Source organism: Neoarius graeffei, chromosome 5 (genome assembly GCF_027579695.1).
Source record: "Neoarius graeffei isolate fNeoGra1 chromosome 5, fNeoGra1.pri, whole genome shotgun sequence".
NCBI classification, from domain to species: domain Eukaryota; kingdom Metazoa; phylum Chordata; class Actinopteri; order Siluriformes; family Ariidae; genus Neoarius; species Neoarius graeffei.
Window position 1 is genome coordinate 84,481,297 of NC_083573.1, and position 21,380 is coordinate 84,502,676.

General features: G+C 42.7%; 1 protein-coding gene across 3 annotated transcripts in view; it reads right to left on the reverse strand.

The window, feature by feature from the left end:
• pard3aa (par-3 family cell polarity regulator alpha, a) overlaps positions 1–21,380 on the reverse strand; it is a 1,023,559-nt gene that overhangs the window by 14,712 nt on the left and 987,467 nt on the right. For all 3 annotated transcript variants that reach the window (XM_060922480.1, XM_060922479.1, XM_060922478.1), the window contains one exon: positions 244–371. In XM_060922480.1, coding sequence (XP_060778463.1) covers positions 244–371 — 128 coding nt within the window. The remainder of the gene's footprint in view (positions 1–243; positions 372–21,380) is intronic.

Below are 21,380 nucleotides of genomic sequence, written 5' to 3' on the forward strand. Positions count from 1 at the left end.
AGAGAGAGCGACTGTTCTGATGAAGAGTGTTAAGTTACAGGATAAGAATGTGACTGAGGGAGGACGTCTGGATGAAGAGTGATACTGAGGTAATGGGTAAGAGTGTGTGTGTGTGTGTGTGTGTGTGTGTGTGTGTGTGTGTGTGTGTGTGTGTGTGTGTGGCTCTAGGGGAGTGAGACTGTGACATTGGAGCAAATAGATCTTGCAGAGATGGAGAGTGAGAGATTGTGTGTGTTTTCTTACCGTGGTAAGGAGTTGTACTGTCTCTGTGATTGTGTAAAGGCATCTCGGTCATCTTGTTTCTGTTTCTGCATCTGAACATCTACAGAAACTGAATGCCGTCCTGTCTGACTGTAACCTCCAGCACTTGCCTGCAAAAACACAGACGCGCACACACATGATTATTTTATGTTGTACTGAGTAAAAGAGTGCATAAACAGTGTTAAGACCCAGCTATATCATACAAGGACGCCACATTGTGCAAAAACAATCGACATTTTACACAAGCAACATACACTAGAGTATCACCATGTGAATTTAAAGCCATGACTACAACACACACAGGTTGCACCGTGGGTAGCCCACAGTCCCTGGTTCAGTCCCGAGCTTGCATTACTGTCTGTCTGGAGTTTCACATGTTCTCCCTGCGTCTGAGTGGGTCTCCTCTGGGTTCTCCGGTTTCCTCTCACCTCCAAAAGAACATACCAGTAGATGCACTGAATCACCCCGAAATGAACATGGAGCTCTGTGAAGGACTGGCGTCTCCTTCAGGCCATGGGGGGCAGCCTGAAGGTTAGAGAAGCAGCCTTGGGCCCAAAGCGTTGCTGGTTTGATTCCTGGGACCGGCAGGAAAAATGTGAGGGGAGTTGAATGAATGAATGAATGAATGAATGAACAGCACGTTCCCTTCCCTCTGTATCATGGCTGAAGTGCCCTTGAGCAAGGCACCTAACCCCCAACTGCTCCCCGGGCGCTGTAGCATAGCTGCCCACTGCTCTGGGTATGTGCGCGCATGTGTGTGTGTTCACTGCTTCAGATGGGTTAAATGCAGAGGAGGAACTTCACTGTGCTTGTGTACATGTGACAAAGGCTTCTTTTTCTTCCATTCCCACCACAGAAAGTCTCCATCCCTGTGTCCAAAATCACTCCCTACTCACTATTGCCGCTTTTCCACTACAAACGCGGCTGAGTCGGGCTGAGCCGTGCCGTGCTGAGTCGAGCTGAGCGGGGCTGTTGGAGTTGCATTTCGACTACAACCGCGCTGAACCGTGCTGGCTGGAAGTGGGTGGACACATTGGGTGGAGTTAGCGAAAGTGGGTGGACGTCAGGTGATGTCGTTAAGCAGCGCAAACAGTGACATCAGTGAGCTTTTAAGCGGTAGTCTCACGACCCAAATAGTAAACAATAAACATGGAGGACATGGAGTCGTTAGTGTTGCTGGTCTTGGTGCTGTGGCTTGTTGTCACCGACAACGCGGACAGATACTGGCAAGAGCGTATAGATGAGGCGAGGCGCATAAGGCTTCAGAAATTCTCGTAATTCGTAATTCTTCTTCTGGGTTTACGGTGTTTACAGATCCCAGCGTGCTCGCGGGGCGTGTGTGGGCATGTGAGGACACTCCCCTCACCAATCAGTGCACAGGGGAGTGTCTGCTCACGCCCCCAGCCTCACTCGGCTCGCTTCAGCCCCACTCCAAAACGGTGCGAGTTTTAGGGGCTAAGCAGGGCTGAAGCGAGCCGAGTCGTGCTGGTTTTTGGTAGTCGAAACACGAGCCGTGTCGGGCTGAAGTGAGCTGAAGCGAGCTGAAGTGAGCTGAAAAAGGGTAGTGGAAAAGGGCCATATATAGGGCACTATATAGTGAAGACGCCATTTTGTAGTGCTGTCCAAAACCTCAGTGAGGATTATTTACACCCTATATAGTGCACTCAAAGTATCCCACAATGCATCACGAAAAGTAGTGTACAACCGATGGTCATGAATCAAAGCAATATATCCCATCATGCATTGCGGTCGCACTGAAAGAAATCAAATTAAAAGTCTCAAATTTGATTTAATAAAAGGCAGCGGCAAAGAAGAAAAGTATTCAGCCTTGATTTTTTTTTTCATAAAAGATGCAGGTACTTTGTATTGATTAATGTGGGAAATACGCTCAGTATAATATGGATTTATCACAAAAATACATGCATGTATTTATTATTTTGAAAACCCACCTGTGATCTGGCACGTTTTAATTGTGCGACAATTGTCTGACTGATCTGGCACGTTTTAATTGTGCGACAGTAATGACGTAAATACCAGCGCGACGGAGTAGTGTCCGAAAGCGTTTTTTTATTTTTATTTTGTCAATGAGCTCACTATATAGTCCTCTCTCTCATCTCTCATTATCTCTAGCCGCTTTATCCTGTTCTACAGGGTCGCAGGCAAGCTGGAGCCTATCCCAGCTGACTACGGGCGAAAGGCGGGGTACACCCTGGACAAGTCGCCAGGTCATCACAGGGCTGACACACAGACACAGACAACCATTCACACTCACATTCACACCTACGCTCAATTTAGAGTCACCAGTTAACCTAACCTGCATGTCTTTGGACTGTGGGGGAAACCGGAGCACCCGGAGGAAACCCACGCGGACACGGGGAGAACATGCAAACTCCGCACAGAAAGGCCCTCGCCGGCCACGGGGCTCGAACCCGGACCTTCTTGCTGTGAGGCGACAGCGCTAACCACTACACCACCGTGCCGCCCACTATATAGTCCTCTATATAGTAATTCCCTATATAGGGAGTAGTGAACAAGTGAGTGATTTCGGACACAGGGCAGATCTATTATGTTCTGGACCAAGATAAAGCTCTGACTGAAAATGAATGGATGAACTACACACATCAGCAAGATCACGTTTGATTAAAACCCTCATTATGGTCTCTCATTAGTTGCTTTAGAATGGCTTTTTGAATATTAGCCACTGCGGGAAGTTAATATACACTAATTATATGTAATATGCTATTTTGGCAAGCCAGATTAGTTGTTGCTTGATGGTTTGATCATCTCTGTCAATAAGTGGTAGCAGATATTTTTTACAAAAACAGGCATTTGAACGTCATTACCAACCTCCAAATCACATATTCTTTTTGTCAAGAGTTGTCAAACATGCAAGAACATCTCGTTTACTCTCAACTAACTGCTTCAACTAAGATTCCAGAAGATGCGATGAACCTTTTTTGTTGTTGTTGTTCATACTGTTCAAAAGTTCATTCTCCTGTCAGAAACCAGCACGTGTACCGTAAATATAACTTCTGAAGTGTGTAGCCAAGTAAGTGTTCAATAAATATCAGATTCTCAGGCTACGTTTACATTAGACCGTATCTGTCTCGTTTTCTTTGCGGATGCACTGTCCGTTTACATTAAACCGCCTGGAAACGCCGGGAAACGGGAATCCGCCAGCGTCCACGTATTCAATCCAGATCGTGTCAGCTCCGGTGCTGTGTAAACATTCAGAATACGCGGATACGCTGTGCTGAGCTCTAGCTGGCGTCTCATTGGACAACGTCACTGTGACATCCACCTTCCTGATTCGCTGGCGTTGGTCATGTGACGCGACTGCTGAAAAACGGCGCAGACTTCCGCCTTGTATCACCTTTCATTAAAGAGTTTAAAAGTATGAAAATACTGCAAATACTGATGCAAATACTGCCCATTGTGTAGTTATGATTGTCTTTAGGCTTGCCATCCTTCCACTTGCAAGTAGTAAGTGATCTGCGCTGGGATCACACACACAGCGGCTCAGTCCCGAATCGTGGCTTGTGCACTTCACTTGCGCGCTGTGTGAGCTGCGCAGGGCCGGAGTGCACACCCTCCAGAGGGCACTCGCTGTTCAGGGCGGAGTGATTTGGAGTGCAGGATGCCTGCAGAGCCGAGCGTATCCGCGTATTGGCGTTGCTGTGTGCACGGCTAACGGTTTTAGTGTAAACGCGAATCGTTTTAAGAACGTTAATCTGATGATCCGCTGATTCGACGTAATGTAAACGTAGCCTCAGTATGAAATGGGCAGGAAATCTGAAGCTAGCAGTGCACTAGCATGACCTTACATTAGCTCCTGTAGCTTGTTAGCATGCTCTCTCAGAACAATGGCAAAGAAAGCTAGCCTGAGATATTAGCATTAGCATGTCAAAGTTAGCAAAGAGATTCCATAGTAACAGGAGCTCTAATACATCATTAGTTGTTCCCTAACTACAGTCATACCCCGTGTATGTTCCTAACCCCTGGCCTTAAGCCCATGTGTTTGTCTTTTAGTCATGTAAATGCATGTTTCTGAGCGGTTAGCATTAGCATGCCATGCAACATGACCGCTCTAATGAGTAACATTCTTATTGCATGTCAGCATAATGATCTGTTTGTGCCTGGGCTAGTATCGGCTGGCCCACAGATCTCATGCTAATTCTGCACTAATGTTTGGAAGAGAAGGGGAAAAAAGATGTCAGACCAAGGAAAGAGTCTATAATGTTCTCTGAAAAAGGTCTTTGTCTTTAGTGCACAGCTATAAAAACAAGAGAATTAAAGTCCTGGTTCCATTAAAACGCAGGGAAATGAGGCAATTATATGTGTGTCTAATGAATGCAGGAATACAGAACCTCCTCTAGAAACAACATGTCGAGAAGATAAAGCAACTGCTATCAGACTAACTACGATTCCAGTGAAGAAACAGTCACAAAAATTACATTTTTAAATGAGATCTTAAGAAAGAAATATCTCCCCATGTTACGGCCTGAAGACAGAAACTAGGAGAACGTACGAGGGTGTGAATTATCCTTCATTTCCTGTGTATGATTGTGCATGTGTATTCTGCCAGTCACTCGAGACTATGCCATGTGGATGTTTTCTGATACATGCCTTCAGGGAGTGATCAGTTGGAGTACATAACTGTATTAGCCGAGACAAAATCGGATTAGTCGTTTCTCCATGTGAAATACAATGCTTTATAAAAACACGGCATTTTCCCAAAGCACATTAAAAATGGCACATGCCGTTTCTTATTTTCAAGCCAAAAGAAAAGAACGTCGAGCTCCCTCCCACCACTTTCTTTCTATTTCGACTCTTTTCTATCTTTAAAGATAAAGACAACATCACAATGCAACTCATCCCATCTGTTCAAACACCAGTGCTACTCTCTGTCAGACAAAGCTGTAATTGGGAAAAAATTGTTTGCAGCAATTCAAAACAGGAATGCACGGAAGAGACGGCATAAAAGAGTTGAGTGGTAGCCAAGCATGGGATAATAGTTATGATTACCATGAGGGGCGATCCAAAGACTTTTATAACAAAGTGAGGTCAGCAAGCTGGGTGGATGAGGATCACGACCTGTAAACATGCGAACTCCGTTTACACATCATAATACCGTCTTTTCTCTGTTTACACAGTGACTTCTAAAGGTTTCTTTTGGATACACAAACACATGGAGAGCATTTGTGCACTAATGCTTGTGTCTAAGAGGCTAAGAGAGAAATGAAAAAAAAAAGAGAAGATAATATTTATAGCAGTTGGAATAAACGTTTTCAGATTTCTGCTACTGAAGTAGGCTGGCATGGAGTCACTAAAATAAGCGAACGTAAGGCTGTATTAATAGTTGAGAGGATTTTAATACTAGAGGTTCACATACTTTTGCCACTCACAGATATGTAATATTGGATCGTTTTCCTCAATAAATAAATGACCAAGTATAATATTTTTGTCTCATTTGTTTAACTGGGTTCTCTTTATCTACTTTTAGGACTTGTGTGAAAATCTGATGTTGTTTTAGGTCATATTTATGCAGAAATGTAGAAAATTCTAAAGGGTTCACAAACTTTCAAGCACCACTGTAAATATCTTATGACAAATTATTATAGCATGTTACAAAAAAATAAAGAAAAAATCCGAGTCCTCGTCTCCCATTTACGAGTCTGAATGCAGTTAATGCACGAGTCCGAGTCCAAGTCCGAGTCATCAGTGCTCAAGTCCAAGTTGTAGGTGCTAAAGAAGGCAACTGGAGTTTGCTTGAAATTCTTTAGCACCTACGGTTTACGATGACCTGGATGACTGAGAACCTTCATAGACATATGAAGCCTAAGTCAAGTCATGAGTCCTTAAAATTAGGGCACGAGTCAGACTCGAGTCTGGGTCCTGGACTCGAGTACTACAAGGCTGATCTGAACTCAAATCAATGACCTAAGTCACCAACTTTGAATACAGCCCATAGTGCTCTAGCACTGACCGAATAAAAAGAGCAAAGAGAGAAGTAAAAATAACAGTCGTATACTTACTTACTTATGGTCCCCGTCATATTATGACGATGGGGGACCCTTAGCCCTTTCGTGCCTCTTTTTGCACCGCTCAGCAGCTCGAGAGGAGAGGCATTCCTCACTGAGCTGTCTGCCCGAACACAAGGCACGTCTCCATGCAAGGCGATCTTGTGCAGTCTGGAACCATGTGTCAGTTGCTAGGCCGAAGGAGCGGAGATCTTCTTTTGCACAGTCCTTCCAGCGTTTGCGCGGGCGACCATGGTCACGCTTTCCAAGCGCCAGCTCGCCGAAGAGCAGTTGTTTTGGAATCCTAGAATCGCCCATCTGTGATACATGGCCAAGCCAGCGGAGTCTATTGTTTCGGATCTGGGTCTCAATGGTGGTAGAGTTGGCGTGTTTCAAGACCTCATCATTGGTTATGTGTTGCCACCACTTTACCTTCAGAATCTGCCGAAGCGATCTTTAGTGGAAAACCTCCAAACGCTGGATGTGGTGTGCAAGGGTTGGCCACGTCTCAGATCCGTAAAGGAGAGATGGTAGAACACCGTGAGCTTGGTAGACAAAGTAAGACCTTCTCTGTTGAAGCATCTTGTCCTTCGCGCACTAAATGCAGCTGATGCGATGTTGGATCTCTGAGTCGAGACTTGAGTCTCCAGACAAGTTGCCCCCAAGGTATGTAAAGGGCTGAGCCTGTTTAAGCTCCGAATCGTCTATCATGATAGCAGGAGGATCTTCAAACTGTACATGCATTACCTCTGTCTTTGGCTTACTGATTGTTAAGCCCCAGGTCTTGCAAGACTCGTGTAATGCTGTGACACCCTCTTGTAGAGATTCAGGTGTGTTTGTGGCCAAGGCAGCATCATCAGCGTAAAGGAAATCTTTGAGCCTTGTAGTCACCGTTGACTTAGCTTTGAGCCTCTGAAGATTGAATAGCCTGCCATCAACTTTATACTTGATGTCAATGCCAAATTCTGGGATGGTTTTGTGAGCATGGCGAAGGACGAACGAGAAGAATAAACAGCGTCGGTGCCAGGATGCATCCTTGACGAAGTCCGTTAGCTACTTCAAACGGTTCTGTAAGTTCTCCATTTATGAGTACTCATGCTTCCATGCCGTCATGAAAACAAAGAGAGAAATAAAAATAACAGTAGTATAGTTTAAGTATAACTATACTTAATTAGTATAGTTTGGTATAGTACAGTATAGTAGTACTGTTTGGGCGGCATGGTGGTGTAGTGGTTAGCACTGTCGTCTCATAGCAAGAAGGTTCTGGGTTCAAGCCCAGTGGCCGATGGGGGGCCTTTCTATGTAGAGTTTGCATGTTCTCCCCATGGGTTTCCCCCAGGTGCTCCGGTTTCCCCCACAGTCCAAAGACATGCGGTTAGGTTAACATGGGGCGGCCTTAGGCTGAAGTGCCCTTGAGCAAAGTACCTAACCCCCAGCTGCTCCCCGGATGCTGTAGTATGGCTACCCACTGCTCTGGGTGTGTGTGCGCGTGTTCACTGCTTCAGATAGGTTAAATGCAGAGGATGAATTTGAGTATGTATGTGACAAATAAAGGCTTCTTCTTAAGGTAGAGTTTAACATGGTGCATGAGACTATTGGTCCAGATTTGTCTAAGAGTGAGAGAGGGTCAGGGGAACGAGACAGAAAGGGAGTGCGACAGGGAGAAAGAATGAAAGAGGTGGAGAACGATGAAGTGCGAGAGAGAAAACGTGAGAGAGGAGCCGTGGAAGAGCCTGCTTGGTGATAACACCAGCTGAAAGCCTTCCCGCAGGCCCCATTTCACCAATTTATTAAGTGTAGCTTGACTCCATTTGCTGTAATGTCCATGCAGCTCTGCATGCAGGGCCTGAGCTCAGTGTAGGTGTAGGACAGCATTCAGCTGTCAGTCTCCCTCTGCGCTACACACAGCAGATTCACACGTCCTCGCTGCAGCTGTCTCAGAATACTAAAAGCCCTCACACTTCACACAAGCCCTTGAATGCTTGGAAGAAAAAAAAAAAAAAAACATACAGTTTTGTACTCCTGGAATTAAAAGCATGTTGTCCTTGGAGGCCGTAGCAGCTCCTGAGACTTCGTGATTAATGTTCTGTAAGTGGCTAAGCGGTGAAGAACAGGGGTCAAATATTCTACACTTCATTACACAGTGATGGATAAATGGTTTGAGATGCACACAGAACTCACTCTCTGCATCTACTGCTTGTGCGTAATATACAACATGACACATATAATCAGGACACATTTGCATGGGAGGAGCTTGCTAGTGTGAAATGCTAATAAACGTGCAAGAAAGTGCATGTCCATCCACCTCCCGGGAAAAGACTGATCCCAGGAATCAGGCTAATACAGGAAAGGAGGACTTTAGAAAGAGTTTGTGTTTTATGTTAAACATCTGGACACCACAAAGACCTGGAGGTAAACTACAGGCCGTGATTGTGTGTGGAAGGAAAAACAAGGCAAATCTAATAGCTAGAACGGGTTTGGGGCAGGCGTCTGGCAGCACAGAGATTATCCTCTGCCTATGATTTGCACTTATTGGTATGTCCAGATAAAGGAGGCGAAAATCAAGCCTTTAGGGTTCGGACCAAAAGCAATAAAGAACAAACCTACACACCGATTCGACACAAGTCTGAGCAGTGAGGAGAGAGAGAGGGGGAGGGGGACTTCATAATCCAAACCTCAGAAAGGTTTTATATGTCCAAGTTCCATGTAAGGAATTAAACACAACAGGGTGTGCTGTTACAGGAAATTATTATACATACAGGACTCTTTTTCGATGGAATAAAAACGTGTTCTATTCCCTTCTAGCGGGTTTCGTTCATTTGGTTTGATAGCGTGCAATATTGTTAGCATGTCGCTTATCCTATGTGTATTACGTCACTCTATGCAATGGAGAATGAGCATTGAATATGATTTACGATATTGCATGGTTGTCAAGACAACATGATGGCACACGTCGGAGATGTAAAACTTCCGCACTAGCGAGCGACCGTGACAATTTGCAAACAAACATGGCCGCCAAGTTTGCTTCGTTAAATATGGAAGACTGAGAGAATTTTGAAAGAAAAAGACACGTTGAACACCCGAAAGGAATGTACAATAATAATAATAATAATAATAATAATGGCTTGCTTTTTTCATGGTATATCAGATATATTCCATTCAGCTAGCATGATATTGAACGAGTATGCTAGCTGAATGGAATATATCTGATATACCACAAAAAAAAGCCAGCCAATATTAATCAGCAGTGAGGTCATGTGATGTGGCCAGATGTGAAGATTCATTTTACAAATGCTATATTCCTTATTCTTATAATCTTATACCACAGCAATCCCAGGCAGCAAATACTTTTTTTTTTTTTACCATTAATCATCAGTCAAGGTGAAACAGCTGTTCCCTCATCAGCCTCTTTTTTCCCCTCTGATGAAGTTAATAAAAAATAAATACGTCATGTTACAGTGAAACTGCAAAGTGCAGCGATCTGTCCTGAAAATGCTGCCAAGCCAGAAAACTGAAACTTATGATGATGATACACGGGACAACTTTTTGGGCAACGTTGTTGGGCAATTGCGTTTTGACACTTTCCCGTTGAGATTGGGCAACATAATTTCTATCTGAACAATTCTGATCGTTTTGGGCAACTTTTTAAGATCATCCAATCAGAGCAGAGGTGGACAGTAACGAAGTACATTTACTTGAGTACTGTACTTAAGTACACTTTTTGAGTATCTGTACTTTGAGTATTTTTTTTTTGGAAACTTATGACTTTAACTTCACTACATTTGAAAGACAAATATAGTTTTCACTCCACTACATTTCTATCAAGGTCCTCGTTACTATGAAAGTGGATGTTTTTTCTTTTCTTTTCTAAAACATGATTGGTTTTTTTTCGCAGGTGACACTGAGACAGTCTATCAGTAATCACTAAGGTCACATCCATAGACTGTATAAAATCAAGATCAGTGATTTCTCAGCAGCATTATTTAACACGATCAGTTGATGGTAGAATGGAAGGAGGCGGTTCTTCTGGCGAATGCACGCACTCATGGCTTTACCTAGAACCCATGTTTCAGTTTTCTGAATGGATTAAAGATTTGTTTAATTTTAAATGTTTGCTTTGTTTGCCAAAAACGAACCACATCAAGGCCTATAAAAACTCGCCGTCCAACCTGCAGAAGCATATCGAGGTAGATAAACATTTTATTCCAAGAGAAAGCTTGCAGTGAAGTTGTCTGTGCTTTTAGAGCTAGTGATAACGTTGCAATAGCTATGCAGTCTGGTTAGTCAAATGACTTTCTATGGATTTGGCTGCCAAGTTGCCGTAGCCTTGTTCACGGCTAACGTTAACACATAGCTAGTTAACTTGGGCACTGATAGTTACCATGTAAAAATGGAGTTACGCTAACATGAATAACGTTAACTTGTCTGAAGTCCTTTCAGAAATATGTTTTAGCATAATCTTGCCAAATAAACAGAATGTAGAAATCTTTCTTTTCTAGTAGTGTTAGCTACTCGATATGATTTCAAGTTTGAAAAGAGTTTGCTAGCATGTCAGGTGGAGTTTCACTGACTAGCTAGCTTAACGTTAAACCACCATGATGCACAGCATGCGTTCATTTTGTGAATTCACATTTCTGTCTCTGGTAACAGCATTAGGTTTTGTAAGCGTTGTGGCAATAATACAACAATGTGTTGACAGAAAATGTACTTTTAATACTTAAGTATTTTTAAAAGCAAGTACTTCAGTACTTTAACTTAAGTAAAAATTTGACTGGACAACTTTCACTTGTATCGGAGTAACATTTGACCAGTGGGATCTGTACTTTGACTTAAGTAATGAAGTTTGGATACTTTGTCCACCTCTGAATCAGAGTGCTAGCGGCGATTCACATGATAATTCGAAGAGCTTCTAAAATTTTCAACAAAGATGGCGGCGTCTCCAGCAGTGGAGCGAAGAAAAAGATACCTTATATCGTTTTATGCCGGTAAGTTGTTCTGAGTAAACCCAAAGTGGTGAACTTATCTCCTCAAATGCTTAGAAAACCAACAGACATCTATTTTTATGTGCTCAAGTTGTAATTAAGACATCGATTTTTTCAGCTAAGTGTAAACTGTTGTTAGCTCACCACCGCTCCATAGAGATTGAATGGGATTTCGTGAACTAGCAGTGGGTTTTGCTAACAGTGAGCTAAAAGTTATCGCTAGCTATGTAGGGATAATGTTGGCTCTTTTGCGTCAAGTTAAAAGTGATGGGCAGCTCATGTTTTTTTTTTTGTAAGCTGTAATAGAGATTGTCTCACTTATCGTCTGATCTAATTCACATCCAGAGCACGAGTGCTTGTGGAACCTGAGGGCGAGACAGTACAAACTTCGGGATCTAAAAAAGAAAGAAAGCCTTTCAGGAGCTCTGTCAGCAGCTATACTTACTTGAGCGAAATAAAGGCTGAAGCCAAGACAAAAGTGACAGCTGGAAATGTTTCAGTCTCCATCTTTGCGGTGTCTGTCTCCCTGGCAATACAGTTGCTCTTATCTGATTGGTTGTTGCCCTAATTACCTGCTCTGTCTCTCACCTGGTTGCCCATTGCCAGCAACATTGCCCTAAATGTTGCTCCCTGTATCATCACCTTTAGAGCTTTACCTCTGACTGTTACACTGGAGACTCCTTCCCGAAATACGAAATAACCATCTATTCACAGAAAACTTCACCATGTCAACAATTACATTTTTATTAGTGCTGTCAAAGTTAACGCGATAATAACGCGTTAACGCGATCTCAATTTAACGCGATTAAAAAAAATAGTGCCGTTAACGCAAATTCTAATTTGGCCCTGCGAGTCACCCGTAGTTCCTGTTGAGGCTTGTCGCGCTCTGCTTCAATAAGAGTACTGTACATGTGAGTGATGGAGAAAGGCATAGACATATAAACATCCTCGCCGCCATACTGGATGGGGCAAAGTGGAGATTCTTCACCCGTCTCTGGTATAGCGTCTAGACAGTAGCCGAGAATAAAGATGCCTCATTCATGTGCTGCGTTTAACTGTACCAACAGGTTTACCGTCCAAACAAGATCACATGGGATTACCTTTCACAGGTGAGACTGGAAAAATACTTTTCAATACTGTTCCTTCAGTCTCCCAGCTCATCTCCACCGGGGAGGTGTAGAGTTATAAGCAGTGAGAATTATGGCTCTTTTCCACTACAAACGCGGCTGAGTCGGGCTGAGCCGTGCCGTGCTAAGTCGAGCTGAGTGGGGCTGTTGGAGTTGCATTTCGACTACAACTGCGCTGAACCGTGCTGGCTGGAAGTGGGTGGACACATTGGGTGGAGTTAGCGAAAGTGGGTGGACGTCACGTGATGTCGTTAAGCAGCGCAAACAGTGACATCAGTGATCTTTTAAGCGGTAGTCTCACGACCCGAATAGTAAACAATAAACATGGAGGACATGGAGTCGTTAGTGTTGCTGGTCTTGGTGCTGTGGCTCGTTGTCGCCGACAACGCCAACAGATACTGGCAAGAGTGTATAGATGAGGCGAGGCGCATAAGGCTTCATAATTCTCGTAATTTGTAATTCTTCTTCTTCCGGGTTTGCGGTGTTTACAGATCCCAGCGTGCTCGCGGGGCGTGTGGGGGCATGTGAGGACACTCCTCCTCACCAATCAGTGCACAGGGGAGTGTCTCCTCACACCCCTAGCCCCACTCGGCTCGGTTTGGCTCGCTTCAGCCCCACTCCAAAACGGTGCGAGTTTTAGGGGCTAAGCAGGGCTGAAGCGAGCTGAGTCGTGCTGTTTTTTGGTAGTCGAAACGCGAGCCGTGTCGGGCTGAAGTGAGCTGAAGCGAGCTGAAAAAGGGTAGTGGAAAAGGGCCATTAGATAATACAGTGCCACACTATGATGAACGTTTTTGAACGCATGATGAATGTTTTTATTTTTATCATCTGTTTTTTTCTTCTTTTATGGCAAATACTTCTCTTCAAAAGAAACTAATGAAGAGTAAAATAAAACATTTTTTTTATTTTCACAGTGATATGCACTTTATTTTTCATCCCTTGGTTTTCTCATCTAATATGGAAGTTATGGATGTCAGTGGCTGTGACAAGACGTGTTATGCTCTGCAATAAAAAAAAAAAATTGGTACAAAGCAAGCCCATTCACTTTTTTATGCTGATAAGAGAATTACAATGGTTTTTCATGTGACAAAAATGTGCGATTAAATTGCGATTAATCGCGAGTTAACTATGACAGTCACAACATTAATCGCGATTAAATATTTTAATCGCTTGACAGCACTAATTTTTATATTGGATCATGTGCAACATCTGCCATACAAGTCCTTGTGCAAGTGGTAAATGATCACAGACATGATAGATATAGAAAATTAATTAACACCAATCAGAACAGAGTATTCAGAAGCGCTGTGGTTTGAGAGCTTACGTGAGGAGGTAATTATTTATTGCTATATGGGTCCGTCTCAGAAACTGCTCTCTCATTTGGGACATTATGGTCAAAAAATAAATTTTCTAATTTTACTTTTTTTTTGCATTTCCCTAACACTCAGTGTTTCTTTTGTCATGTTTAATAAGAATAAAGAGAGTATCTTGCTTTATCTGGCCTCCACTGTGGAGTTTTTTTTTTTAATTACAATTCAAATGTTTTTGTAAAATTTTTTTCCATATAAAATAACTACATCATGAAGAATTAAAGCCCCTCCTTCACAGAGGAGTGAAAATATTGAATAAATTTCCTCTTTTTGATTGCTTGGGTTAAAAATGCCAAGCTATGATGACTGAATTGATTATTCACTTAAATATGAATAATATGATACAGTTTGGGTATTTGATATGGCGAAATAGGACACAATGGAAAAATCAAGAACACGACGGAAAGATGAGAATAACGGCGGTGGTAAAAGAACAGCGACTGTACCGGCTGAAGGTCACGCGGGTCTCTGCTGCGGCGCGCGAGCAACGGGACATCACTACCGCACCGGACGGAGCGCGAGGCGGGGGCGGGGCAAAACGACTGGCCGTAGATTCTATCAAAAGTTCAATCTAAATTGACCATGGTTGCAAAATATTGGCCAAAAATACGCAAACACTACGAAATATGAAAGCAAGATGAAAAAGAAACATTCTATTGCCTTATACTGCAAGACAAACAAAATAAAACTGTCAAAACTCACCTTTTCAGCGATAACGTCCGAACAGATCACCCACGTAACAAAGACCGCAAATGGAAGCACGATCAACTTCTAACTGTTGGAGTGGAAAATTCCATTCTACACATGCAAATTGTTAATGTGTGTCCTTCCCCGCACACAAATAACACGCTACGGTAAAAAATAGACCACAACTCATTTTATAGCTCAGAAATTCATACAGGACCAGCTACCATCGTAACATATTCTGTAAGAAACATATTCTATACCTAACTTTCAGCTTTCGTTTTAAAAAACAAAATCGCAGATTTATAACTAAATTTTTATATGGCGTAGTGATTTTAAGTTCCTACTTTTGGTGGGGTCGTGACCTTGACCCTGAGGCTTTCCATTTAGATCAAAATACACGATCGTATTGGTTTTGGGTCTGCGGAAAACGGAGTTACGACGGTGATCAAATATTTTGCGTGATGTTTAATTACGGTTATGATTATTCTGTAAGCGCACCAATCCTTAGGTGTATAAAGTTACAACTTAAAATACAATTAGTGATAACTGTAGACTTTTCAGTGGACTACGACCTTTTTAAGGGAATGCGATGTAGTCAACCGTTTATCATGTCCCAGATCAAGCCGCCATTTTTCCACAAATTTGCAGAATTTTTGCCAAATTCTGAATAGGGTATTCACATCAAAGATTTAGTTTTATCTGTATTATTTTTTCATCATTTTATTTCAAATTAAAACCAACATCACCATTCAAAACCGTATAGTTTATTGACTGAGTATATTTAGTGGGGTTCCCCCACAGTACACAGTTTCTGAGACAGACCCATATAAAAGAAGTCATGCCATTCTTATTGGAGGTATGGCTCAAATTACATAACTCTCAGGGTGGTATCTGCTGTGTTGAAAAAACAAAACCAGACTTTCAATGTGCCGGGTTTTTTTCTCTATTGATTATAGCGTCTTTAGGTATCTTCATGCAGCAGGCTCGGATCATGGAATAAAATAAAATAAAATAAAATAAAATTTAAAAACCTAAAATGGGGGAAAAGAACATTTTAAGGTCACAGAAATGAATAATGGCATCATGGTCATGAAATTCAAGACTCTACACTGAGAAATGGGACTGTTTGACAGTGTATATGTTTATTGCGTTATTTTCTAGGACGATGCATGTCAGGAGTTGTAGAGGTCATACTTTCACAGACGTGATTAACGTTGACTTGGCTCTTAAGTTTTGGAGTCTGCATCACCTCATGGCTCCATTTCAAAGGCAATAAATCATCACTGGGAAGGATTTTCATATGCCAAGTGCATTTACGGAGAATTTTTAAATGATGTAGATCATTTCACAACCTCCATTCATATCCCAGGCCTCACGCTGTCCTCATGCCAAGTGTTAAGTCCTCAGTGGTTGCTGGTACGAGTTTCAGTATTTATTCACTGAACACTTAATCAGTAACAACAGCATTACAAGTAAATGTTGCTTGAAATTTTTTCCCTCTATGGAATTACACAGCCATTGGGTCTTTTCTGGTTGAGTTCAGTGTGCTGAATTTACTACAGTGTAGCAGGGTCCATGAAGCGTAGCCAAGAAATCTGCGATTTTTTTTTTTAGTTTCAGAGCTGGAAATCACAACCAGCCTTAATAAACTTATGCTTTATGTTTAGTTGTTATATTTATTCTTCTTCTATCCACATTCACTGGATATGAGAAATCGCATGCTCTGATTGGCTACTCTACTACTCGGCGATCAGCTCATATACCGCGAGTAGGGAAAAACAAAATGGCGGAGCATGTTACTGAACCGACCGAGGATGAAATAAAAACTCTAGTCGAAAACAAAACCCCAAAAAAATACAAAAAAAAGCAACAAAATATGGAATGAAAGTATTTGATGGTAAGAACGTATCGTTTTTATTTTTCAATAATTATTATAGCATTTTTCACAAATTGCTCGTCATTTCGCCGGTTTGTTTGCATTCTAAGCAGAAATTATTTTGTCAGACGTTTTGTATAAAGTTTTTATTTATCGAATTTGCAAAAAATAAAAAGAAAAATGCTCGGTTTCTCAAAATCCAGTGTACGTGGATAGAATAAAACAGTCATTCCACTCAATCTTGTCATACATGGCTTAGAGCCGACTCGATTTCATGGAATAAATGTTAAATGTGTTCGACTGATCTTTTTAAGTGAACAGCTTTAAACCAGGTGGCACGGTGGTGTAGTGGTTAGCGCTATTGCCTCACAGCAAGAAGGTCCGGGTTCGATCCCCGTGGCCGGCGAGGGCCTTTCTGTGCGGAGTTTGCATGTTCTCCCCGTGTCCGCGTGGGTTTCCTCCGGGTGCTCCGGTTTCCCCCACAGTCCAAAGACATGCAGGTTAGGTTAACTGGTGACTCTAAATTGAGCGTAGGTGTGAATGTGAGTGTGAATGGTTGTCTGTGTCTATGTGTCAGCCCTGTGATGACCTGGCGACTTGTCCAGGGTGTACCCCGCCTTTCGCCCGTAGTCAGCTGGGATAGGCACCAGCTTGCCTGCGACCCTGTAGAACAGGATAAAGCAGCTACAGATAATGAGATGAGATTTAAACCAAATCTCATTAATTCCAAAACAAGTCACTTATAAATAATATCAAGTTGGATTTAACGTGTTGGATAAAATTAAAAGTTGAGGAATAAAAAGCTCTATGGCTCCGATAAAGAGCCAGAATATTCAATAAGTCGTCTAATCTTTGAACGGATAGATTAGGTTCATAAAATAAATCTGTTTTAAGGTGGTTTGTGGGAATTTTTTTCTCGTATAACCTGTGCGATAGTCTCTACAGCTCCCCATACTTAGAAATGGAAACGTCTTGACAACGGACTATTATAAAATCCGCTCTTTGTTGTTCAGGTTATTTGCTTTGAAACAGAGTTATGAATTGCCCCAAAGCGGCTTGTTACCTTGTTATGACAGTTTTACGACACCATCCTGTCAGGCTTTTGACAGTATGCTTTGACAGTGAAGCATTAAACTAAACCCATCTTCCACGTCCTCTTTGTTCTCTCTGTATTTGTCTTTATCTCTCTCACTGTGTTTTAACACGTTTAGCGGGTCTCCAGTTAATACAGACTGCTGTTTAGGCTCTAAATCATTAATACTGTGTGTGTGTGTAGGATATTTAGGGCTCAGAGACTAATTTTTCACTCGTTGTAATTTTTAGTCCGGAGAATGTGAAGCTCTACAACACTCACACCTACCTACACACACACACAGAGATAAACAAACCTCTCAAAGATTATTTGGCACAATTGTTTAAAGTTGTAATAACTGTTTACAACAGGCATCAATATTTCACAAAGCCGTTCACGTTCCACTGACTAGAACATTTTTTCTCTTTTTAATATAACAGAGTGATGCTCGTATCCCAGCGCTTCTGTAATTCACCAGCCTGTTACATAACTGATGGCGCAGAAGTGGTATACATTACAATCAGAAGTTACTTTACATCCAAAAGCTGGCTGCTGCAAACTGCTGCGATCACTCCACTCCACTCCACTCCACTCCACGAGCCGGAATCAAAAGCCTCGCTTCTCTTCTCATCACCTGAAACCCGTGTTGCGCAGAATGAGCCGTCAAAGCCCCAAGCCACTAATAAAGCTGAGCTCAGGGGAGAACCTAGATTTTATTACCGAGATTTTATTACTGCTTCATGGATACCTCCAGACTTACAAGGACCGAAACATGCATGAGCTATTGGATGTCTTCAGGGCTACAGAGTCTAATGTGTGTGTAAATCTAAGTGCTTTTCTTCTACTTAACACCTTTCCACTGGCCAGTGAAGTACAGCATGGTACAGTTATAAATCCCGGCCCCAGGACTATTACATAATGGTACCTGGAAAGCAGAGGTTGTTCTGTGGTGGTTGTGAGGTTGTGACTCATAGTAATGATGCTCAAAAGTCTCAAATATGTTTCTGCTTGATGACCTCACAGGTCGTATTATCGAGCATGACCTGCAGGTCTCTTAACAACAAAGTGAGGCAAAAATACAACAGAAACATGACGAGTCCATTCTAGTTTTCGTGGCTGCGTTACAAATCACATACTAGTGGCCATATAGGTTTCCCACAATATCTTATGCCCTACGTAGTGAACATGTATTGTGTAAAAGAAGCTATTTAGGGACCCAATCTGAACAAAGTTCATGAAAGAACTGTGATGTTGATGCAAAAAGAACTTTTGAAAAATATTTTGTTAGACAAACATTACTGTGGCAGCGAGGACGTGGTCAAGCGTCGGTTTGTGAATTGAGGGCGGGGCTAGGGAAGAGGTAGGGCATGGATGAGGTCTTTGAGCGGGGACGACTCCATGGGTGGTTCCCTTCAGTATTCCCGGGTTTTGGCACCACTGTAGTATGTCCCTGAGGTGGGTGGAATACTGAAGCGCAAACAGGCGGGAACGAATGTGAGACACAGTCTTTTTTATTTTAGAATGGCTTTTCAGTTTGGTACTTTTTCACGCACAAACACACACCATCAACTGACAACAGGTGCGCTCAGTTTGCCACTCACCTTCCCTGGCCCCGCCCTCGATTCACACACCAATGCCCCTGCTGCCACAATTACACTTCTACTGAAGATTTCTGTACCATACTGTACTGGGGAGGAAAACGATAAATTCCTGTTTCGGGTGCCTGGAAACCAAAGTGACTAGGATAAAAGTGGCTGCTAAAATAATTGTGACATCCAGTCCACACATTTCCCCTCCAAACCGCCAGAGAGAACCATCACCGGAGTTCTACCTTCTGTATTTCTTTGGTCAGTTCACCAACTTCCTGTTTGCACAAGAGCTTCCATGTGAAAGCTTATAGTTCGCCTCCCATTCGTGTATATTCAGATTCTTGTTATTCCAGAAAGACTTACACTACCGTTCAAAAGTTTGGGGTCACCCAGACAACTTTGTGTTTTCCATGAAAAGTCACACTTTTATTTACCTCCATAAGTTGTAAAATGAATAGAAAATATAGTCAAGACATTTTTCTGGCAATTTTGAGCATTTAATCGACCCCACAAATGTGACGCTCCAGAAACTCAATCTGCTCAAAGGAAGGTCAGTTTTATAGCTTCTCTAAAGAGCTCAACTGTTTTCAGCTGTGCTAACATGATTGTACAAGGGTTTTCTAATCATCCATTAGCCTTCTGAGGCAATGAGCAAACACATTGTACCATTAGAACACTGGAGTGAGAGTTGCTGGAAATGGGCCTCTATACACCTATGGAGATATTGCACCAAAAACCAGACATTTGCAGCTAGAATAGTCATTTACCACATTAGCAATGTATAGAGTGCATTTCTGATTAGTTTAAAGTGATCTTCATTGAAAAGAACAGTGCTTTTCTTTCAAAAATAACGACATTTCAAAGTGACCCCAAACTTTTGAACGGTAGTGTATGTATGATCCTGCCTTACCTTTTGTGATTTATACCTTTTGTCTATTTCGTATTTGTACTCTGCTCACCCTTACAACTATTCTTGAGATATGTTTGCCCTCTTTGTGTTTTTTCTGCTGGAATGTTTTCATATTTGCTTGTGAATAAACTGTTAGCAAACGGTGCCTTACTCTATGCTTAGTGTTACAGTATACAGCAGAAAATCACTAATGTGTCTCACTGCGGGCCAAAAATTGACCACGTCCTTTCTAGCAGAAACCTATGGTATATTGCCACAAATTATGTCTAACATATACATGCAAAATTTTCATCACTAATCTTCAACGGTGAAAAAGTTACATACATTCAAGTTACGGCACTATCGGGGGCCTACAGACACTACATTTTGCTATATTACTTTGTACATGCGATACATGCTTTTCATGTTCTAATTAACTAACAATATTCAGGTTGACAATTTTTAAAAGCAATACTATCCCAATACTTTGTTTTAACTCGAGCAAGATCAGAATTCTCAGCACGTGGCATTTTGAACTGTAATTAAATCGTCCAAATATCATGAAAAAAAGTTCCTTGTGTATTTGTCTCTGTGTCACATACAGAGAAAATGAATGATTTTTCCTGATTATTTCAATAAGTTGCCTTTAGCTTTTTATGTAATTGACTCTTTGTATGAGATAACATGGGGCCTATGGACACTACGGGTGGGCTACGGACACTACGGGTGGGCTACGGACACTACGGGTGGGCTACGGACACTACGGGTGGGCTACGGACACTACGGGTGGGTTAATCGTCCTGCATTTTGTAATTCAGCAAGACATTCCAAGTACCAAATAGACATATTGTCTCGTCTCGTCTCGTCTTCTTCCGCTTATCCAGGACCGGGTCGCGGAGGCAGCAGTCTAAGCATGGAAGCCCAAACTTCCCTTTCCCCAGACACCTTGGCCAGCTCCTCGGGAAGAACACCGAGGCGTTCCCAGGCCAGCCGAGAGACATAGTCCCTCCAGCGTGTCCTGGGTCTTCCCCGGGGCCTCCTCCCGGGGGGACATGCCTGGAACACCTCCCCAGGGAGACGTCCAGGAGGCATCCGAAAAAGATGCCCGAGCCACCTCAGCTGGTTCCTCTCGATGTGGAGGAGCAGCGGCTCTACTCCGAGCCCCTCCCGAGTGACTGTGCTTCTCACCCTATCTCTAAGGGAGCGCCCAGCCACCCTGCGAAGGAAACTCATTTCAGCCGCTTGTATCCGCGATCTTGTTCTTTCTGTCATTACCCAAAGCTCATGACCATAGGTTTATGCGCATACCCCTCCTAGAACTGCCACCTTATTGTGGTGGAGGGGTTTGTGTGCTTGAATGATCCTAGGAGCTATGTTGTCGGGGGCATTATGCCCCTGTTAGGGTTTCCCAAGGCAGACAGGTCCTAGGTGACAGGCCAGACCAAGAGCAGTTCACCAAAAAACCCCTATGGAGAGAAAATCCAGGACCGTGACGTCGCCCGGTAGGACG